The sequence below is a fragment of the Pezoporus occidentalis genome, unplaced genomic scaffold (assembly GCF_034315485.1).
Source record: "Pezoporus occidentalis ecotype Australia unplaced genomic scaffold, CSIRO_AGI_Poc_V1 ctg310, whole genome shotgun sequence".
Lineage (NCBI taxonomy): Eukaryota > Metazoa > Chordata > Aves > Psittaciformes > Psittacidae > Pezoporus > Pezoporus occidentalis.
Window position 1 is genome coordinate 296,962 of NW_026915053.1, and position 20,444 is coordinate 317,405.

The 20,444-nt window shown below is 58.2% G+C and overlaps 2 protein-coding genes across 19 annotated transcripts in view; both read left to right on the forward strand.

Moving 5' to 3' along the window:
* Positions 1–20,444, forward strand: part of ATP8B3 (ATPase phospholipid transporting 8B3) — a 165,470-nt gene that overhangs the window by 102,218 nt on the left and 42,808 nt on the right. The gene's annotated exons all lie outside the window — the stretch shown is intronic.
* TCF3 (transcription factor 3) overlaps positions 11,639–20,444 on the forward strand; it is a 69,296-nt gene continuing 60,490 nt past the window's right edge. For 5 of the 15 annotated variants that reach the window (XM_062628191.1, XM_062628195.1, XM_062628193.1 and 2 more), the window contains exons 1-2: positions 11,642–12,014; positions 14,155–14,262. In XM_062628191.1, the coding sequence (XP_062484175.1) occupies positions 14,182–14,262 (81 nt within the window). In that variant the 5' untranslated portion in view covers positions 11,642–12,014; positions 14,155–14,181. Of the gene's footprint in view, positions 12,015–14,154; positions 14,263–20,444 lie in introns of all 15 variants that reach the window. The other 10 variants (XM_062628197.1, XM_062628199.1, XM_062628198.1 and 7 more) reach the window with 3 other exon arrangements.

Below are 20,444 nucleotides of genomic sequence, written 5' to 3' on the forward strand. Positions count from 1 at the left end.
ACCACTGCACCAGCCGTGCGCTGGGGTGATTAATAAATCCTGCCAGAAGAGCTGCTGCTGTGCTGAGTTCGCCCATCAAGGAAGGAAATCTTTATTTATATATATTCTATAAACTAATTTTTGCATCATTGCAATAAATCCATCTTCCAGCCGTCAGCTACAATCTGCCTTTGTTGCCGTTCACAGGCGGCTCCGGGCGGGATGCTCGGGATGGAGAGGGGGAGCTGGAGCATCCCGGCACTGTGGGTCTTGGCAGGGATTCACCAGGGCGTCCCGTTGGGGCTGGAGCCAAAACGGGAGCCTGGGGCAACGTTAAGAGGGAGAAAAAAAGCAACTCCTGGCACCCAGCTCCCACCCTGCTGCTCCGTCCTGCCTCAGCGGAGGGATGGAGGGGCCCCAGGAGCGCGCAGGGACCGGGATGTCACAGCACTTAGGACCCGGGACCCTCACTGGGAGGAGCCGGAAAGGCCCCCAGGCGGTGCTGTCAACCCAGTACCGGTAAATGCAGGCACTGCCCCACCCGGCAGAGGCGGGGAGGGGGGGGGGAGCCTTTTCCCAGCAGCCCCCCTCTCCGAGGTGAGTGTGGTTGTGAGCTGGAGACGCTGTGTCTGTCCTCCGCAGGCTCCAGCCCCACACCGGAGCAGGGCGGGGGGGATCACGGTGGTCAGCAGCAGAGCTCCAGGGATGGCCATTGCCCCCTCCCAAAGCCACCCTCATTCCCCCCCCCCCCCAGGTTCTGGGCTGTCTGTTGGGGTTCAGTTTGGGAGTCAGGAGGTGGTAATGCAGGGTCCAGCTCTGCGCAACCTCCGATGGTACCTGGCGGCTTGATTCGGGCTGCATCCCTGTGCTAAGGAGCATCTCGACGTGGGAGGTGGCTGATGTCCAGGTTCCTTCCTGGCTGGTGTCCCAGGCATCCTCCAGGCATGGTCCCATTTGCCCTGCCAGGCTGGGGGATCCTCCAAGGAGCAGGATCCCGTTTAGGACAAGCCTTTGGTGCCCCATTCCATCCCCAGACTCATCCCAGCACGGCCCGGAGCCAGCAGCAGCAGAACAAATGCAGCCAAGCGCCCAGGAAGCGCAGGCAGGAAGTGATCCCACTGGGGAGATGAGTCTGCTGGGCCTCAGCCAGCTCAGGAGGTCCCACAGCCGTGGCTCCCAGCCCAGGGATGTATCAGAGAATCATGGAATGCTTTGGGTTGGGAGGGACATTAAAGCACATCCAGTTCCAAGCTCCTGCCACGGACAGGGACCTGCATGGGGATGGGGATGCAGGAGGGTGAGGAAGGCTCCGAGCAGCGAGCTGGAGGAAGGCTGCCGTCAGCTTCCTATTGGGAGAGCTGAGCTCTCCGCAGGGTGTTTTCCCCATTGCTGGAAGCACATGGCTGCTGCCTCCCTCTTCCCTTGGGTATGGGGCAAGAGGAGGATGGCTGCTGAGGCACAGCGAAGGCCCCAGCCCCTTCCTGCACCCTCTCCGGTGGGATGTGGGAATGTCGGTGGGACCAGGCTTACCGGCATGGGCAGGGAGGTTGGGAAGGGGCAGCCCCTGGCTGCCAGTGCAGCACAGACACCCTCCCCGCAGCATCAGCCCCCCCCCCCAGGCACCCTAGGACCCCAAGTCCCCGCAGAGGGGCTCATCTCAGGGTGTCTCTATGGGGTGAGACTGGGACTGGCCTTTGGAACAACCCCCTTTGTGTCAGTTTTATACCGTTGGTCGTCCCCCCCCACCCCCGTTTTGTCCCGTTTCATCCCGTTTCCAGCCCTGGCACTGCTTATGGCAGTGAAGGGCTCTGTGCATAGCAATGAGATTGATTGACCCCAGCGACCCCAGCCAGGGCCAGGGCTCCCTCCAGGGCACCCGGGTCACCGGCTGCTGACCATCACTGGTTGCCACGGTGACACTCGCGGTCCCTAGGGATGCATGGGGGGCTCCAGGATGCAGGGGGTGCAGGGGCAGGGCAGTGTGTCAGGAATGCAGCAGCAGTGGGATGCTGCTGGCTTGGGGAGGGCAAGGGGTGGATTTGGAGCCTGGGTTCACCACAAGGGAGAGGTCCCTTCCAAGGGGAGTAGGACAGGGAATGCCAGGAGTGGTATGCTCCCTGGGGAAACTGAGGCACAGTGGGATGCCTGATGCAGCAGGAATCCAGGAGGGCCAGCTCTGGGTGAAGAGGTGTGGGGTGGAAGGGTGCAGGATGTAGAATGGAGGGATGGGGGGTACAGGATGAGGGATGGGGGTGCCGGATGAGGGATGGGAGGTGCAGGATGAGCAATGGGGATGCAGGATGGAGGATCGGGGCTGCAGGAGAAGGGATGCAGGTGCAGGATGAAGGGATGGAGGTGCAGGATGGAGGATTGGGGGTGCAGGATGAAGGGATGGGGGTGCAGGATGAACGGATGGGGGTGCAGGATGGAGGGATGCAGGTGCAGGATGAAGGGATGGGGGTGCAGGATGAAGGGATGGGGATGCAGGATGAAGGGATGGGGGTGCAGGATGAAGGGATGGGGGTGCAGGATGGAGGGATGGGGGTGCAGGATGGAGGGATGGGGATGCAGGATGAACGGATGGGGATGCAGGATGAACGGATGGGGGTGCAGGATGAAGGGATGGGGATGCAGGATGAAGGGATGGGGGTGCAGGATGAGGGATGCGGATGCAGGATGGAGGGATGCAGGTGCAGGATGAAGGGATGGGGATGCAGGATGAAGGGATGGGGGTGCAGGATGGAGGGATGGGGGTGCAGGATGGAGGGATGGGGATGCAGGATGAAGGGATGGGGGTGCAGGATGAGGGATGCGGATGCAGGAAGGAGGGATGGGGATGCAGGATGAGGGATGGGGATGCAGGATGGAGGGATGGGGGTGCAGGATGAAGGGATGGGGGTGCAGGATGAGGGATGCGGATGCAGGATGGAGGGATGGGGATGCAGGATGGAGGGATGGGGATGCAGGATGAAGGGATGGGGGTGCAGGATGAAGGGATGGGGGTGCAGGGGGGTGCAGGATGAAGGGATGGGGGTGCAGGATGGAGGGATGGGGGTGCAGGATGGAGGGATGGGGATGCAGGATGAACGGATGGGGATGCAGGATGAACGGATGGGGGTGCAGGATGAAGGGATGGGGATGCAGGATGAAGGGATGGGGGTGCAGGATGAGGGATGCGGATGCAGGATGGAGGGATGCAGGTGCAGGATGAAGGGATGGGGATGCAGGATGAAGGGATGGGGGTGCAGGATGGAGGGATGGGGGTGCAGGATGGAGGGATGGGGATGCAGGATGAAGGGATGGGGGTGCAGGATGGAGGGATGGGGATGCAGGATGGAGGGATGGGGATGCAGGATGAAGGGATGGGGGTGCAGGATGGAGGGATGGGGGTGCAGGATGGAGGGATGCAGGTGCAGGATGAAGGGATGGGGGTGCAGGATGAAGGGATGGGGGTGCAGGATGGAGGGATGGGGATGCAGGATGAAGGGATGGGGATGCAGGATGGAGGGATGGGGGTGCAGGATGAAGGGATGGGGGTGCAGGATGCAGGATGGAGGGATGGGGATGCAGGATGGAGGGATGGGGATGCAGGATGAAGGGATGGGGGTGCAGGATGAGGAATGCGGATGCAGGATGGAGGGATGCAGGTGCAGGATGGGGGATGCGGATGCAGGAAGCGGATCCGCTCGGGTACCCCCATTCCCGGTCTCTGGCGCCCCCTGCCGCTCAGTCCCGGCCCTGCCCCCTCGCGCCGCTCGGGAGCTCCCGGGGCCAGCACCGACCGCTGTGACCCCGCGGCCTTCACCGCGACCTTTGACCCCGTGACCTTTGCCCACGACCTTTGACCTTTGTCACATGACCATTGGCTTTTTTACATCATGAACAGCGGCCTCTGATGGGGTGACCACTGACTTCTGCTCCATCGACCTTTGACCCTTTGCCATCTGACCTTAGACCCTATGACCTTTGACTTCTGCCCATGTGGCAGTTTCCCATCAGTCCCATGATCCTTTATTCCACTGAACAGGTGATGTTTGACCTCTTGTGACTTTTGACCTCGGGTCACGTGATCTTTGACCTCTGACCCCATTGCCCTTGACCCAGTGGCCTTTACCCGTTTGCGTCATTCGCCTTCTGACCTCATAACCTTTGACCCCGGCGTGACCTTTGCGGTTCTGCACCCTCTGACCCCGTGACCGCTGTGCCCTTTCACCACGTGACTGAGGAGCCCAGGAGGGGAGCAGGATGGGTGCTGAGCCCCAGCCGTGCCCCCCGGCGCTGAGCGCAGACCCCACGGTCCCGGTGCTACCGGGTCCATTTGATGGCGGAGCCTGAGGGCCTCAGGGCACTTCCTCACCGTCACCACGGCCAGGTCCCAGTCCTGCCCCGCCAGACGCTGTCAGCCCCATCCCTGGCGCACTCACGGCATTGCCGAGGCTGCGGGCAGGCTGCGGGAGGCGATGGTTGGGAGGGGAGCCCCACTGGTGGCTTGTAAACAGCACCCCCCCCCCCCCCCAGCATCCCGGCCACCTCCCCCTCGGTGGCTGAGGTCACATCCTGCTGCCTGCATCGCGCTGGTACCCAAGCCCGGGGGGCCCTGGAGCAGGGAGGGAAACCGCAGAGCATCAGAGGCAGGGCTTGGGGGGGGGGGGGGTTGGGATGTACCCCCCATGCAGCTCTGCCTGCACCTGAGAAGTGGCAACTCTCGACAGCAAAGATGAGCCAAGTGCGATGAGCGCCTTGCGTGGGGAGCACTGCAGGGCAAGGAGCTTTCCTGAGCTGCCCATCCCTGGCTCCTGCAGTTGCTCCGAGGAAAAAGCCCAGTATTTAGGTTGAAAAGCTGGAAGGAAAGGGAAGCAGTGAGCTATAAACCAGGGTGACATCGGAGCAGGTGAGCCTGGCTTCAAACCTTAACACGGGAGATTCAGGTTGGATGTAAGGAATTCTTCCCTGGGAGGGTGCTGAGGCACTGGCACAGGGTGCCCAGAGAAGCTGTGGCTGCCCCATCCCTGGCAGTGTTCAAGGGCAGGTTGGACACAGGGGCTTGGAGCAAGCTGCTCCAGTGGAAGGGGTCCCTGCCCATGGCAGGGGTTGGAGCTGGAGGAGATTTAAGGTCCCTTCCAACCCAAGCCAGGCTGGGATTTATGATTCTACACCTTCTACATCCCAGCTGCCCCCGCCCCATAGCACCCGCTGAGCACCTCCAGGCCTGGAGCGCAGCTGGGTTTAGCTTCAGCCCTCAGGATGACACCAGCATCTCAACCTCCCCTTCCCAGGATGCTGCGGATGGAGGAGGGCTGCAGGGCTGGGAGCAAGCCCTGTTCCCCTGGATTGATCCAGGGCAAAGCTGGTTGCCAGCTCGGTGCCCGGAGCACAGCGATGAGGCAGGAGCAGGGGAAGCCAAGGCACTTGGCACTTGTTTAGCTGTGAGCACAGCTTGATGTAGAGATAAGATAAAGGTCCCTGGTGACTGCCAAGTTAAACTGAGGTCACCGCACACCCAGGCAGGTGAATGTGGCCCCGCAGCCCCAGGTCACACACACACAGCCCCAGGCATGGTTTCCCTTCAGACAGGTCCATGTCCTCCTGCCCAGTCTGATGGACTCATGGAATAGTTTGGGTTGGAAAGGACCTTAAGGCTCATCCAGTCCAACCGGGTGTAGGGAGCAGGGACATCCTCAGCTAGATCAGGTTGCTGAGATCCACATCCAGCCTGGCCCTGGATGTCTCCAGGGATGGGGCACCCCTTCCTGCACAGCACCCAGCAGCCAGCAGGGCTGAAGCAGGGCTGGGGGTTTCCAAGCCACTTCTTAAGACCACAGACTCATAGAACCCCAGCCTGCTTTGGGTTGGAAGGGACCTTAAAGCTCACCCAGTTCCAACTGCAGAGATGGGGCTCGGCTGCACAAGTGGGGGTTCAGGCCCCCTCCTGCCCTTTCGCCCCCCAAAGGTGAGGGTTTTCCTCCTTCCTGATCCCCCCAATCCCCTGCCCTGGAGCTTTCTGGAGACCTCAAAGAAGGAGAAAACACCGGGGTGTCCGGGATCTGAGCTGGAGGAGAGCTTGGAGGCTGGAGCCTGGGAACAAAAGGCACCTCCAGGCTTTAATAGGGGTTAAAAGCCCCTCCAGCACCCCAGGGCCTCCTCTCCCCCCCCCCCCAGGACAGTCCCGCAGCCCCCGGATGTGGGTTGCCAGGGAGTGGGGAGGGGATGCAGGAGGGGGGGCACTGCAGGGGGATCACAGCGGATCCGCACAGGAGACGCCTGACAGATGGGGCTGCCCCAGATTTCACCGTTAATCTGGCTTCCTGTGCCATTACCCTTCCCCCCCAGCCCACCTCCCCCCTGCCATGGGGACGGGTGGCAGGGCCCTGCAGGGACACAGGCAGCAATGGATGGGGGTTCATAGGGGTCCCCAGCCTATGGCAGTGGAGCTGGGAGCCAGAGTCATAGCACCCTGCTCCATCCCAAATGTCCCTGACACTTGGGCACTGCTTGAATCATAGAAGCAGGGTGGAAAAGACCATCAAGAGCATCAAATCCAACCGGTCCCAGCACTGCCAAGGCCACCCCTGCCCCATGGCACTGAGGCCTCGTCTCCACGCTGTGTGAACACTTGCAGGGACGGTGACTGCAGCCCTGCCCTGGGCAGCCTGTTCCAATGCCCGAGCACCCTCTGGGGCAGGAATTGTTCCTCAGTTCCATCTAAACCTGCCCTGGTGCAGCTTGAGGCCAACCCCTGGGTGCCCACAGATATTCTTTCTCCCCCCTGACTGGCAAACTCCCTGCGGCCACAGCCATGGGGAGATGGGGTTTGCTGCTCTATCATTTCACGTGCATCTCCTCAGCCTCCTCCTCCTCTGGTCTCCCTTAAGCCACCTTTGGATGTTGCCCCATCTCCCCTCTGTGCCCCACTGCTCCCTAAAGACCCTGGAAAGCTGCAGCTGGGGGGGGGGGGGGCATGCTGGGGAGGGACCCAGCTTCAGCTGCACCACAGGCACCCACAGACACGCTGCGGGCATCTTGGGTGCTCTCCCATGGAACATGCACCCTGGGGTGACGCCCCCTCAGCAGCAGCCTCTGCCCTGCCCTATGGCTGGGACAGGGCACAGGGGATGCTCTGCTCCCCTTCAGGAGCCTTCTCTTCTCCAGACTGCCCCAGCCCAGCTCTCTCAGCCTGGCTCCAGAGCAGAGCTGCTCCAGCCCTCGCAGCATCTCCGTGGCCTCCTCTGGCCTCGCTCCAGCAGCTCCGCATCCCTCTTGTGCTGCTGCCCCAGAGCTGGACCAGGACCGCAGGGGGGGGTCTCCCCGCAGCACAGCGGAGATGATGCTGAAACCTGACGTTGTATCTCGAAACCCACCAAGGGAAGAAGTGTGGAGTGTGGGTAGGGAAGGGAAATCCCCCGCCTGGTCCCACCTGTGCCCTCTCCTTCCCCCGCAGCAAGGGCACAGAGGCCACCACAGCCCTCAGGGGCTGGAGCAGCTCCGCTTTGGGGCACGGGTGCAAACTGCAAGGCTCTGAGCCTCAGCCACCGCGGTGATGCATTTGACTGTTTAGCCTGAAGAAACGGGAGCCGAGCCCCGTTAAAGGGACACGTCCAGCCCAGCTCCAAAGCCCAGCTTAGCCAGGCAAAACCCTGCCATCTACTCTCGTCCCTTCTTCACTGGGCTGAGTGGAGGGGGACTTTTCCAGCTGGCAGGGGTACATTGGGAGTCCTTTGGATGCGTTCTGCCACTTCCCTTCTCCACGGGCAAGGTTTGACAACCGCCCCCAGATCCTGCTGCTTTCACCTGTGAAGAGGTGCTGGACGCCCCATCTGGCATCCAGGACAGCACCTATGGGGCAAGGCTCCCATCCCTGTCCCCTGCTCTGCACCCAACTCCCGTAGCAGCTATTTCTTCTCCTCCACCTCCCATGGCCTTTGCACCTTACTCCTTCCCTCTTTTCCCTCCCCTCCTTCCCTTGGGCTCCCTCCTTGTGCCTCTGCCCAGGCCACGGCTGCCTGCACCACTGGGGATCAGGTCTTTTCCCAGCAGCATCTCCTACATCCCCCATCAACCTTCTCCCACCCAGGAGCCATCTCAGCCAACCCCAGCCTTCATCCCTGCATCCTGGTGATGGAAGACAGTTGTCCCCCCACCCAGCCACCCCAGGAGATGCCCCTACACCTCAGAGGAGATGCTAAGATGGTTTTTGGGTGCGGAGGTGCCTTTTGTTTCCATTCAGAGGAGATTCCCCAGCACACAAACATACTGAGGGTTTCCTGTTGGTAGGCGGTTGCTACCCTGGGCTGTGGGCTGCAGGATACCGTGTTGCTCCTCTGAGACACCAGCCCAAGGGCTCCCTCATGACCCCTGCTCGGTTTTGGTTGATTTTAAGGCAGTTTAAGGCAAGGTTTTCAGACTTCTCCATATTCCCTGGGCAGAATCGCACTGCCCAGGGGTACAAAAGCATCTCCAGCCCTTGAGGTGCCATGGGGACTGAATCCTGCTGCCAAGAGAATAAAGAGCATCCTTGACTGGACATTAGGAAGAAGTCCTTCCCTGGGAGGGTGCTGAGGCGCTGGCACAGGGTGCCCAGAGAAGCTGTGGCTGCCCCATCCCTGGCAGTGTTCAAGGCCAGGTTGGACGGGTCCTCCCTTGAACACTGCCAGGGATGGGGCAGCCACAGCTTCTCCGGGCACCCTGTGGCAGGGTGTCTCCCGGAGCTGTGCCAAAGGCTGGTCCCTGCGTGTCAGCCCCTGCAGGCTGGGATGGATTTGGATCTGTGACTCCAAACTGTCCCACAGGAGGTCCCAACTACTCGGCTGATGGCATTATAACAGTGGGGGCAGCTGGGGGGCCACCACTCGTAACAAACAGCACCCAAAGGGAGGATGGTGGACAAAGCTAACGATGCTTTCAAGGAGCTGCTGGTGGCCCGTGCTCCCCCTCTGATCCAGGAAGCATCTGAGCACAGGGACAAGCACCACCCTGCAGCGGGGCTGGGAGCTGGAGGGTGCCCCACTGCATTGCAAGGGTGGCCAGGAAGGAGTGGACACCCTTGGAGGAGAATGGGACAGCGTGGCCAAAGGGTCCATGGCTGCTGGCTGGGCTGTTTGGATAGCACAAGCCAAGTCTTGCTCCCACTGAGAGCCCATGGCCGAGGTTGCCTGGCTCCTGCACCGTCAACAGGCTGGAGGAAAGCTGGGGACAAAGTGTCTGAAAGGGGAGAGATGGGCGGGTTTTAAAACCAGAACAACACAAAACAACCAAAAAGAGAGACTTCTGAGGCCTTTTTTTCCCTCTGTCCCTGGTGTTGTTGTTGTCCATAAGAAAATTAAACCCCCATTTCCAGCCGAGGCCACTTGTTTTAAATTTCCTGGCTAAAGTGATGTAACAGCTGTGCGTGATGCAATGCCATGTGGAATGCATCATTCAGGAAACCAACAACAAAACTGCCTTTCTGGCCAAACGCTCAGCACATCCCCTTCCCCCAGCCCCGGTTCAGGGGGTCCAGCACCCCCAAAAGTCTGCCCTGGGCATCCCCGATGCTCCTGCGGGACCTGGCTCTGGGTGCCTGGTGCCTGCGGGAGGGCAGCAAGGGGCAATGGGGGGGCAATGGGGAGCGCAGTGGGAGGCAGGACCTGGCTCTGTGCTGGCTGAGCTGCGGGGCTTTTCTTAATTAAAACGTTTCTCATCTTCTACCCCCTTTCCCCCCACCACCCGGTTTTGTCCTTCCCTGGGGCCTCCCTGTGATGGCTGCAGCAGCCAAATGGTGCTGATGGATTCAGCCATCCCCCATGTACCCCCAAGCATCGCTGGAGGGATGTGGGGGGCTCCTTTCCTCACCTTGGCTCCCCACTGCTGCAGGGAAAAATAAACTCTCTGGGATGTCCATGGCTGTCCCTTTGTCCTGTTCCACCACTCCAGCACCACCACTGCCCTGTGCCCAGTGCCAACGCTGCTCCCTTGGGAACCCAACCTGCTTTGAAACGGGGCTGGCCAGAAAGGGAAGAAAAAGAGGAGAAAGGGAAAAGGGAGGGGGGGGCGGGGGAATAGGAAAAAAAACCCAAACCCAAAACCAAACAAAACAAGGTTGCAGTGGGAAATCAGAAGTCAGAGCTGAGGCATTTCGGCAGCCGGGGCTGGAATGTCTGACTCACACTGTGACTAAATGCAAATATGAACTCAAACGTGCTCCTTAAAGCTGCTGGGATGCAGCACGAAGCCCCAAGCTCCCATCACCCTCCTCACCCTGGGACTCCCGGCAAGGTGCCCTCATGGCACAGTGGCTCCGGGGACAGCACAGAATCATCATGGGATGGTTTGGGTTGGAAGGGTCTTTAAAGCTCATGCAGTCCCAGCCCCTGCCGTGGGCAGGGACACCTCTCATCTCATAGCAGTCTCCCCTCTGGCAGGTTAAAGCCATTCTTGTCCCAACAGGCCCTTTTTAAAAGTCCCTTGGCTGTTGCATGTAACGCAGCCAACATCCTTCAGCTTTGCCTCCAGGGCTGCTCACTGTCCCCTTCCCAGGGTTTTTTCCCATCCCATCCCATCCCATCCCATCCCATCCCATCCCATCCCCAAACTCCAGCAGCTCCAGCCCTGGCACTGGATGAGCTTTAAGGTCCCTTCCAACCCGAACCATTCCATGATTCTATGATCCTTCCCAGGTGATGTTTTAAAGACCTATGGAATGAGGTTTTTTTTTACCATGGGGGAAGCAGCTTCCCCCCCCAGCACCGGTGAACCGGGTGCCCCATGGCACGTTACACAAGGTGCCAGGGCTTGGCCGGGCGGCACCTTTGATTCAAAGGACCCGCCGGCTGGCTTCCAAGCGCCGGCTCCAGCTTGGAAGTTAAACGGGGAGGGTAAACAGGCGGAAAGATGTGAGGATCTGGATATAACCCATGGACGTTGCAGCACGATGCCCTCTGTGCTGCGGGGCCCGCCGAGGCTTCGCGGCAGGTGTCAACGGACCGAGACCTCGCAGCGCTTCCCGATAGGGGCGAGAGGCTGCCCCGTGTCGGGGGTCGCGACGTCCCCAGCACCGTGGAGGGTGCGCGGGGACCCCGAGAGGCCCCCGTGCAGGCCCCACGCGGAGCCACCTCAAAGAGCAGCACCGAGGGCGCGTCCGGTTGCGGGGCGGCTGCAGCCGGGTGCAGGCTCCCGGAGCCCCGCAGGACCCAGAGCAGCTCCCGCACCCCCGGGGCTGCCCCGTCGGGGAAGCGGCGGACGTGCGGCCGCCCACCGGCCTCCACCGCGCTCGGTGGGCGGGGACGGAAAAGGAGCGCATTCTGATTGGCAGCGCCACTTGCCACTCGGAGCGGTGGAGCCCTTCTATTGGACGACGCTCCGAGACCTTATCAGTCCATCACCGGAGCTCCCGTGTCGTCACGGCCCTCTCGCCCCGCCCCTTCGACAGCGCATTTACCCGGTCTCCTCCGCCAGAAAATATAGTCCTGCATTTCGGGGGTGCCTCCCCCGCACCCCACCCTCTGCGCTGCCACAGGGGCTCGTCCCTCCGCGGTACCAGCCGCCCGCCATTCCCTCGACGGCAGCGGGGTGAGTGCGTGTGTGAGACAGCGCCCTCCATCACCTGCGGGCGGCGGAGGGATACTGCGCTGAGGGAGGTGAGCCGCCCCGCCGGGGCGGGGCGTGAGGGCGTGAGGCGAAGGGGTGGTGCGGGGGGGTGGCAGCGTCGCGTTTCGCCCCGCCGCCGCCGCTGCCGCGGGGGGACCATGCGGAGGCAGCGGGGCCGGCGAGCGCAGCAACAGCAGCGGGAGGCGGAGCGGCGGTAGCAGCAGCAGCGTTAGGACCCGGGGCGGGGCGCGGGGCGGGCCGGGGCGATCGCGCCGCTTCTTCGCGATATTCTATCCGCCGGCGGTGCGAGAACAATAGGATCCGCCGCCCGCCCGCCGGCCCTGGGCGCCGCGGCCGCCGCCCCCAGCACAACACGGCCCGGCCCGGCCCGGCCCGGCCTGCCATAAGCGCGGGACCTTCATGCGCTTCCCCTGCCCCGCACGCACGGGGGGCGCGCGCCTGCCCCGGAACAGGTAAAAAAAAAACCAATTAAATAATAATAAAAAAAAATATATACATTAATAACAATTATAATAAAGTGATAAAATCCGGACGCGCTTCCCCCGGTCCCGGAGCCGCTGAGGGGATGGGACTTCACCCGCTGTTTCCCTCCCCATTCCCTTCCCGGCGGGGACTGCCCCGGCTTCGGCTCCATTGTCCCTCAGTAAAGTTTGCCGGGGCCGGGCAGCGCGGGCCCTTGGGGGTCCCCACACGCGGAGGGGGGGTATCTGGAAGCGTGTGTGTGTGGGTCTCGAAGAGTGGGGTCGGGGATCGGGTCCCCCCCTTCGCACATTGCTCTGTGTATGTGTGGGTCGGTCGCCGGGCTTTCAGCGAACTTCAGCTCCCCCCCCACCTCCATCCAGCTCCGGTCTGGGCGGCTGCAAAAGTTGCGGGAGCAACCGGGGGGTGCTCCGGGCTCCCCCCGCGGCGGGGAGCGGGGCTGCGGGATAGGGGCGGCCGCTGGGACATCCGCCCCCCGCCTCCCTTCCCAACCCCACCTCAGCCCAGGCCGCGCTTGGAGCGGAGGCGGAGGGGGGGGGGAACAAGGCGGCCGGGCCTTTGTCCGAGGCGAGAAGGTGCCGCTGGGCCCCGCTGGAGGAAACCCGAGCGGGACGGGGGGGAGAGGAGCAGCCGACATCTGCTGCGCGTTAGCCCGGCCGTGGCGGGGCCTGGACGGGGCTTTGTGCGGCCGGGCCGGGAGGTAAAAACGAGGGGCGGGGAGAACGTATGTATGTGTGTGTATATCTTATCTATGTCTGTCTGTCTGTCTATCTATCTATCTATCTATCTATCTATCTATCTATCTATCTATCTATCTATCTTATCTATTTTTCTTATCTATCTATCTATTTATTTAAATACCGGACTGAACATACGGGGTGAGGAAGTATTGTTGGAAGTTTGGCGAGCTCGGCACCGGCTGCCGGTCGCCCCGAGGGCTCTGCGGTGTTTTGCGGGGGTCTAACAAGGACATGGGGGTGTCCCCTGGCCGCCCAGCACCGGGGTTGGGGTTGCGTGTAGGGTGCTTTAGAAGCGATTTGACTGTGGATGCCACTGAAAACAACTGAAAAATAAGATAAAATACCCCCCCCACACACACATGCACACACACCCCGGGTGGGTTTTATAGTGGCAAACGGGATTTCTACACTCGGGGCTGGTTGCTGCTTTGGTTTAGGAACGTCATTGAAATGTGGTGGAGTCTGCAGCCCACAAACGCGTTGGATAGCGTGGAGTTTTCTGCTTTTTCCTTAAAGCTTATGATTGAGGAGTTAAATTTATTGGCCAGCTGCTCTTTGTAGCTATGAATGAGGTCCTGAAAAGCACCCCCCCCCCCCCCAAAAGGAATCTTTTGTCTCATCCCAAGCCTCCCTCCTGAAGAACTGTTTTTCTATCAGTGGCCCAAAAGCTCACAATCTTCCTTTAAGAAAAAAAAACAGAACCCAAATAAACCAAAAAGAATCAGTAAAATTAGGAAGAATATTTCCCTATCTTGCCAGGTTGCCTGGAGGGCTCTTTATTTTTTTATGCCAAGTCCTTCTGAAAACAAACTTGCCTTTTTTATTTTATTCTTCCCAGTCCCTTTTTTGGGGGAGCAGAGAGGTTTCAGCTCTCAGCCCCCGACTTTAGCCCCTGAGCAAGCAGCTGCAGGTGCTCAGCCACCCGAAGGAAAGAGGCCCAAGATCAGACCTTTTTCTTTTGGCTTTTTAAGCAAAACTAAGCAAGGACAAGGGGGGGGGAAGGAGGAGGGAGCCGGGCCAGACAAGCGCCTGAGTGATAACTTGCCTGAACCCTTTGATAAATGAGTTGACTCTCCCCCCCCCCCCCCCCCCCCCCCTTCATTCGCCACACGCCAGGAACAGAATTGGCCCTGAACTAGTGGAATTGGCAGCAAAAAAACTAACATCCAAGTGTGTCTGCTCAATGGAGCGCTTGTTCCTGCCTCTGGGTGCTGTGCGAGGACTCCGGCTGGCTGCTGGAGCCGCGCAAAAGGGTTTTTCTTTGCTCGCCCCTTTCTCTCTTGCTCCGTCTTTTTAAAATATTCATCAATGGGGTGGGTAGTTTGCTGTAGTCATTAAAATATCTCCTTCCCCTCCCCCTCGCTTGCTCTAGGACTGCCACTGTTGAGTCTGTGGGAGTATGAATCAGCAGCAGCAGCAGCAGAGAATGGCTGCAGTTGGGACAGACAAAGAGCTCAGTGACCTGCTGGACTTCAGTATGGTGAGTGGGGAAGGGGGGGGGGGGGGGCGGCTGGAAAGGCCCCGGGGTTTGCGGGTGTGGAGTGTTTTGGAGCTGCAGAAGGGAGGAAATGTGAGCCTGTAAATTGGACATGATGGGTTTCAGATGTGCGGTGTTTGTGTGCGTGCACATGTGCTGCAACTTGTTTATTTTCAAGTTAAGGCAAAGCCTCTACCCTTCTTCTCCCCCCCTCTGCCCCGTCCCTTCCCCTCAAACATAGATTGTTTCCTTGCAGGGAGCACAGAGAGGTGGGTTGGGGGTGGATTGGGTTTGGTTTGTTGTTTTTTTTTATTTTATTTTTTTGGGGGTGGTTTTTTTTTGCGTTTTTTTTTTGGATGGGAAAGTCTGGAGAAATACAAGGGAGTTGTGTGTTCTCTGTTTAAATGCTCACTGCAGAATGGGCTGGCTGACTCTTTCTGAAGCCCTGCAAAGATGCAACTTCAGTAGCTGATTAATCAAGCCTTTTTCCTCTCCCCAGTATTAAACATTTGCTCCCACAGGTTATTTTGTCACAGTTTGAAACGTGTCCAAGCTCTCCAGCACATTATTTTTGCAGGAGTTGAACACTTGTTTTCTCCACGCTCTGCTCCTCTCTGTCCTGGAAACCTTTAGCTGTATTTAGGAGCTGTTTATTTTCAATGAAAGGGGACCTAAGGATCCCCTCAGCAGGAAGAGCAGCTCGGAGGGAGAAGTCCCTTCCAGTCATGGCAGAATGAGGGTTAGTCCTCGGCACATCCGTCTGTGCCGCCATCCAGGGCTGGCGATGTGCCACTCCATGTACGCTCTGCACTTGCTGCACCGGTGCTGGCTGTTGTTGGCAGGTGACTTGTGGAGGGGTGAGCTTGTGTTCAAAGGCAAATAACTTTCTGTTGGATTCCTCTGCCCTGTGCTGCGCCCTCATGGCACTTGGAGCGTGTGTCTTGCTTTTTAGATAAGCAAATGTGCTGCTAAGATAGAAAAACAGCTCCACGAGGAGCTGGCAGTCCAAACAAGCCGACTGTGTCCTGGGCTGCATCCATAGACTGTGAGCAGCAGGTCGAGGGAGGGGATTCACCCCTTCTGCTGCACTCTGGGGTGCCCCCCCCCCGCGGTACTGCCTCCAGTTCTGGGGCAACATCACAAGAGGGATGTGGGGCTGTTGGAGCGAGTCCAGAGGAGGCCACGGAGATGCTGCGAGGGCTGGAGCAGCTCTGCTCTGGAGCCAGGCTGAGAGAGCTGGGCTGGGGCAGCCTGGAGAAGAGAAGGCTCCTGAAGGGGAGACCTGAGAGCAGCTCCAGAGCCTGAAGGGGCTGCAGGAAACCTGGAGAGGGGCTTGGGACAAGGGCCTGTAGGGACAGGCCAAGGGGAAATGGCTTGAACCTTCCCGAGGGGAGACTGAGATGAGCTCTTAGGCAGAAGCTCTTCCCTGGGAGGGTGCTGAGGCTCTGGCACAGGGTGCCCAGAGAAGCTGTGGCTGCCCCATCCCTGGCAGTTTTCAAGGCCAGGTTGGACGAAGCTTGGAGCAAGCTGCTCTAGTGGAAGGGGTCCCTGCCCATGGGAGGGGGCTGAAGCTGGATTGGCTTTAAGGTCCCTTCCAACCCAAAGCAGTCTGAGTTTCTAGCAATGAGTGTCACCTCTGTGACACGGGGCTGTTCCGGCTCACCCAGACTATGGCCCTGCTGGGGTGATTTTTTTGCCCCTTGGAGAAGAAGAGAGTAAAGGTGGAAAGTGGTGTCAGAACGAGGGACAGCTGCTGTCCTGGTACCTCTTATTCCTGTGGCAAGTGCCACACCTGTGCACTCAGGATTAGCTATGGGAAATAAACACTTTTATACAGCTGGGGCTTGTATCTGTCCTCTCAGGACTCTGTTCTGGGTACCGGGGTCTCATTCCCCCAAAGAACAATTCTGCAGGGGGAGAGGCCCTTTTCTCCCAGTTTCATGCTCTTGTTGGGGGGCTGGTTCTGTTAAATGACCAGTGATGTATTTTCACAGGAGTATGTTTTATAGTTGGTAGGGGGACTGTAATACCCCTGTGTTTAAAGGCAGGAATCTGTTTGGTGCTCACCGTGGAGCAGTGTTTGTGGTTGTTTGTCCCTCTCTCATCTCAGAGGTCCTGGGGTTTGGAGGAGTGCTGAAGCTTTCCATCTCCTGCACCCGAGAGCTGCAGGTTTTAACCACAGTTTGGGTCAGTAACTCATCAGCTGCTCTCTGGCCAGGGCTGCAGTGGCTCCTGCTTTGCTTTTTCTCCCCCCCCCCTTAGAAAGAAATCAAATCCCACTCAGTGTTTAGAGCTTAAAAAACCCAAGACCTTCTTTTCAAATTTAACAGACCATCCTCATTTGCATGCTCAGAGCTGTATTCCCTGGAGGGCTCCTGACCTGCTCTCTTTGTACATGAATGTTTTTGTTCTTGGAGATGAATCTACACCGAGTGGGTTGATTTTGGGTTCAAGTCCAATGCTGTCACACTGGTGTAACCCTGGGAATGACCAGAGCCTGGTCTGTGTCCGTGTCTGTTGGTGCATTCAGCAGCAGCACTCCGGGCAGCTGCTCACAGGATCAGGGCCTGCAAATGTCATTTGCCAGCAAATGATTTGAAGCCATTCCCTCCAGAATACGTTGGCCAATGGGCTCCAACGCAGTCTGGATTTGAGCCAGATCTGTTTCACAAACCCTCATCTCTGCACACCCTTCTCCTGAGTTTGCATAAAGGGAATATTAACATTTCTCCTGAAGGATGAGTAGCTGAAGCAGAAAGCTTCCTAGCTAGATGGTCTTCAACCTGGCATCGCAAGCTCGCTGCGCTCTGTGTGGGGCTGTCAAAGAGACTGTGCTATGGGTTGTTCTCCCCCTTGGCTTTTTGACCACAAAGCTTGCTCATTCGAGTATATTTATATTTTTATTTGAATAGGATAGGTTTGAATAGCCAGGTTTAAAAAACAACAGAAAAAACAGAGTTTGGTATTAAAATAGCCAGGTGGACGAGGTTGGAGCAAGCTGCTCTAGTGGAAGGTGTCCCTGCCCATGGCAGGGGGTTGGAACTGGATAAGATTTAAGGTCCCTTCTAACCCAAACCAAACTGTGATGCTATGAATAAGCAGGAGTGGAACATCAGTCCATTAAGGAATAAGCAGAAGATGGGAGCAATGGCTAGACAGAGATTTGCAGCAGGTGGAAGCATTTGTTTCAGATCAGTATTTTGAATTCTAGGGAAAATGTGTTCAACCCCAGTAACCTGAGGTCCAGCTCTGCTCTAGGCTTTGCTGTGCACTGGGTGAATTTTGAGGTCTGGCCCTAATGGGGTAGCAGAGTCAGGTGGGAGTTTGCAGGGTCAGTAAATGGCAGGGTTGTGTGAGATGCTATTAATTGGGCCTTACAGTCCTGAAAAAGAAAGACTCGTGCCTTCTGTAATAAATAAATACCTCGGGTAGTTATTGATCTGCAAAATGCTTGCCCAAAGCTTTGGGCTTAATGTAGTTTAGCACTAAGAGTGAAAATCAAAGGAATCTCTAAGGTGCACCTAAGTGAGCCAGAGGCAACCACCCAGCTCTGCAGTCTAATGGCTGCTTTGGGGTGTGCACAGCAGCGTGCTTGTGTCTACCTCAGAACAAATTGCCCTTTATAATTGCCCCAAAGTACAGGTAATTTATAAGCTTTCTTTCACCACTTCTTCCTGGCAGTAGTCCAGGATGGGCTTGCAAATCTGGAGGAGAGCTTTCAAGAGAGCATCCTGCCTGTAGATTTGGGTTGCCAGCTTAACCTGTTCATTAGGCTTCGGTTTTGGTGCGTTACTCTTTGCCCTGTGGTTGGCAGGCTTTGCAGCTCATGGCACAGGCTGCCTGTGGCTAGAGCTGCCTTTGGCCTGTGCTGTCAGAAGGTGCTCACCTGTGAGGACTCTTGCTGTGGTCACCTGCACCAGTATGGTACTGCAGTCCTGCATCCAGCTCTGGGGCAGCAGCATGGAGGCCATGGAGATGCTGCGAGGGATGCAGCAGCTCTGCTCTGGAGCCAGGCTGGGAGAGCTGGGCTGGGTGAGCCTGGGGAAGAGAAGGCTCCTGAAGGGGAAACCTTAGAGCAGCTCCAGTGGCAAATGGGCCAACAAGAAAGCTGGAGAGGGGCTTTGGACAAGGGCCCGTAGGGACAGGCCAAGGGGAATGGCTTTAACTTGCCTGAGGGGAGACTGAGATGAGCTCTTAGGCAGAAGCTCTTCCTTGTGAGGGTGCTGGGGCGCTGGCACAGGGTGCCCAGAGAAGCTGTGGCTGCCCCATCCCTAGCAGTGTTCAAGGCCAGGTTGGACACAGGGGCTTGGAGCAAGCTGCTCCAGTGGAAGGGGTCCCTGCCCGTGGCAGGGGCTGGAGCTGGAGGAGCTTTAAGGTCCCTTCCAGCCCAAAGCAGTGTGTGCCTTTTATGACTCGCTATGGTTATTCTGTGCATCATCTCAGCTGTTCCATGCTGCCAGGGTTGGTGTGCTGTGGGAAGGTGCAGGCAGGTATCCCGGCTGGGCTGGTGTGTTTGTAGGGCAGGGGCACTCCATGCCATGGGGAGAGGCAGGATGGAGCAGGCAGGAGGCACACAGACAGGGCTGGGGGCCTGTCCATGCCGCAGAGCATGCCTGCCAAGCTGCATAGAGGCAGGCGGCTGCGTGCCAGCCTGGGTCTCTGGCAGAAGTGAAATGCTGTTAACAGCCATGATTATTAGCAGAGTATTAACCATATGCTGCGGGGATGCTGGTTGTCAGGGTGGGTTCCTAGCTCGCCGAGTTGTTGCAGGGTGGGCAGGGGCTTGAGCAGTCACACAGGACCTGCCGTCTGATGTCTCTGCAAGTGACTGCTCTCATTGCGTGCCAGCCCTCATGGCTCCAGCCAGTGAACTGGGGGTGAAAGCCAAGCTGTTACCGGCTTGAGCAAGCTCCTTCTGCCCGCACCGCTGCTGCTTCTGATGTGCTGGAGAATGCTGAAGCTGTGCCCCACAATAAAATTCACTTTTGTTTAGTGTGAAGCAGTCGTGAAGTTTGCCCTCACACTGCAGTGGATGTTTGGGGCTGTAGTCAGGAAGGTCCGTCTTAAATGAACATGTATGAAGCAGCCTGTTGGCGATGTTGATGGAGTCACATTCCCTCCTCTCCCCATATTAAGAGCTGGATACTTTCCATGCTGCAAAATGGATTTCAGGTTTTGAGTTGAGGCCGGAGGTTGGTCCGGGTTGGAGTTCATAAGGTGGAAGAGTAGGCAAAGTGGAAAGAGCTATTTTCACATTTGAAAGCACTGAGGCACTGATAGAGCTGCACAGTAAACAAGATGCTCCTTGATATTGTTACTTGTGTCTGGCAAATTCCCTTTCCTCCTTATGAGTTTCCTGTTGGAAGTGTGGGGTCTCTCAGCTGTAACCTGCCCGGTGGTGGATGTTTGGATCTTCGCATGCACTGGATTTGCATCTCTTAGCCTGGGAGAAATGGAGGGAGAAGATTTTGGGAAAGGTGGAAACCGAGCTACAAGGGTCTGCAGAAGTTGTCAGCTCTCAGGGAAGCTGGAGATGGGACTTGAGAAACCAAATACATCAACTTAAGATGGGGGCTTTTACATAACCCTTTAAATCTCCGTTATTGAAATCCAACAAAGGCCGAGTAATGACCCAATTACAGCTCTTCAAACGCTTATGCCTGGGTCCCTCCTCAACGCCTGGGTCCGTCTGTGCCAGCTCCAGTTCCTCCCCTCCCTCCCCCTCCCCACATTTCTTTTCGAAGCAGCCTTTAAAAGCAGAAAGGAAATCTGCAGTGGGTGGGTGAACTTTGCCTGCGAGCATGACTCGTGTGGGGCTCCTGCAGGCAGCACACCCTGACGGCTTCAGCCCACACCCCAGTGGAAAAACAACCTGGCAGCAACCAAAAGCCACCAAAACAGTACCCGGAGTTGGCGAGTGATGTGTGTATTGAGGGGGAACCCCGGGGCTCCCCCTCGCCCGCATCACCCTGCTTTAGCATCCCCGCTTGCCTTGGTGTGGGAAGGGGTCTGTGCCTCCGCAGTCCCGAGGGCAGGGAGAGCAGGAAGGGGTTGCATCAGTCTCGAAACCTGTCTCTGAGCAGGCAGAGGTGGGGAGGGAACCCCAGCAGCATCCCCAGTGTGGGGGTGTGCTGGGGATTGCCCAAGGCCTGGGGGGGACACCCAACCCACCACCTCTTTTGCAG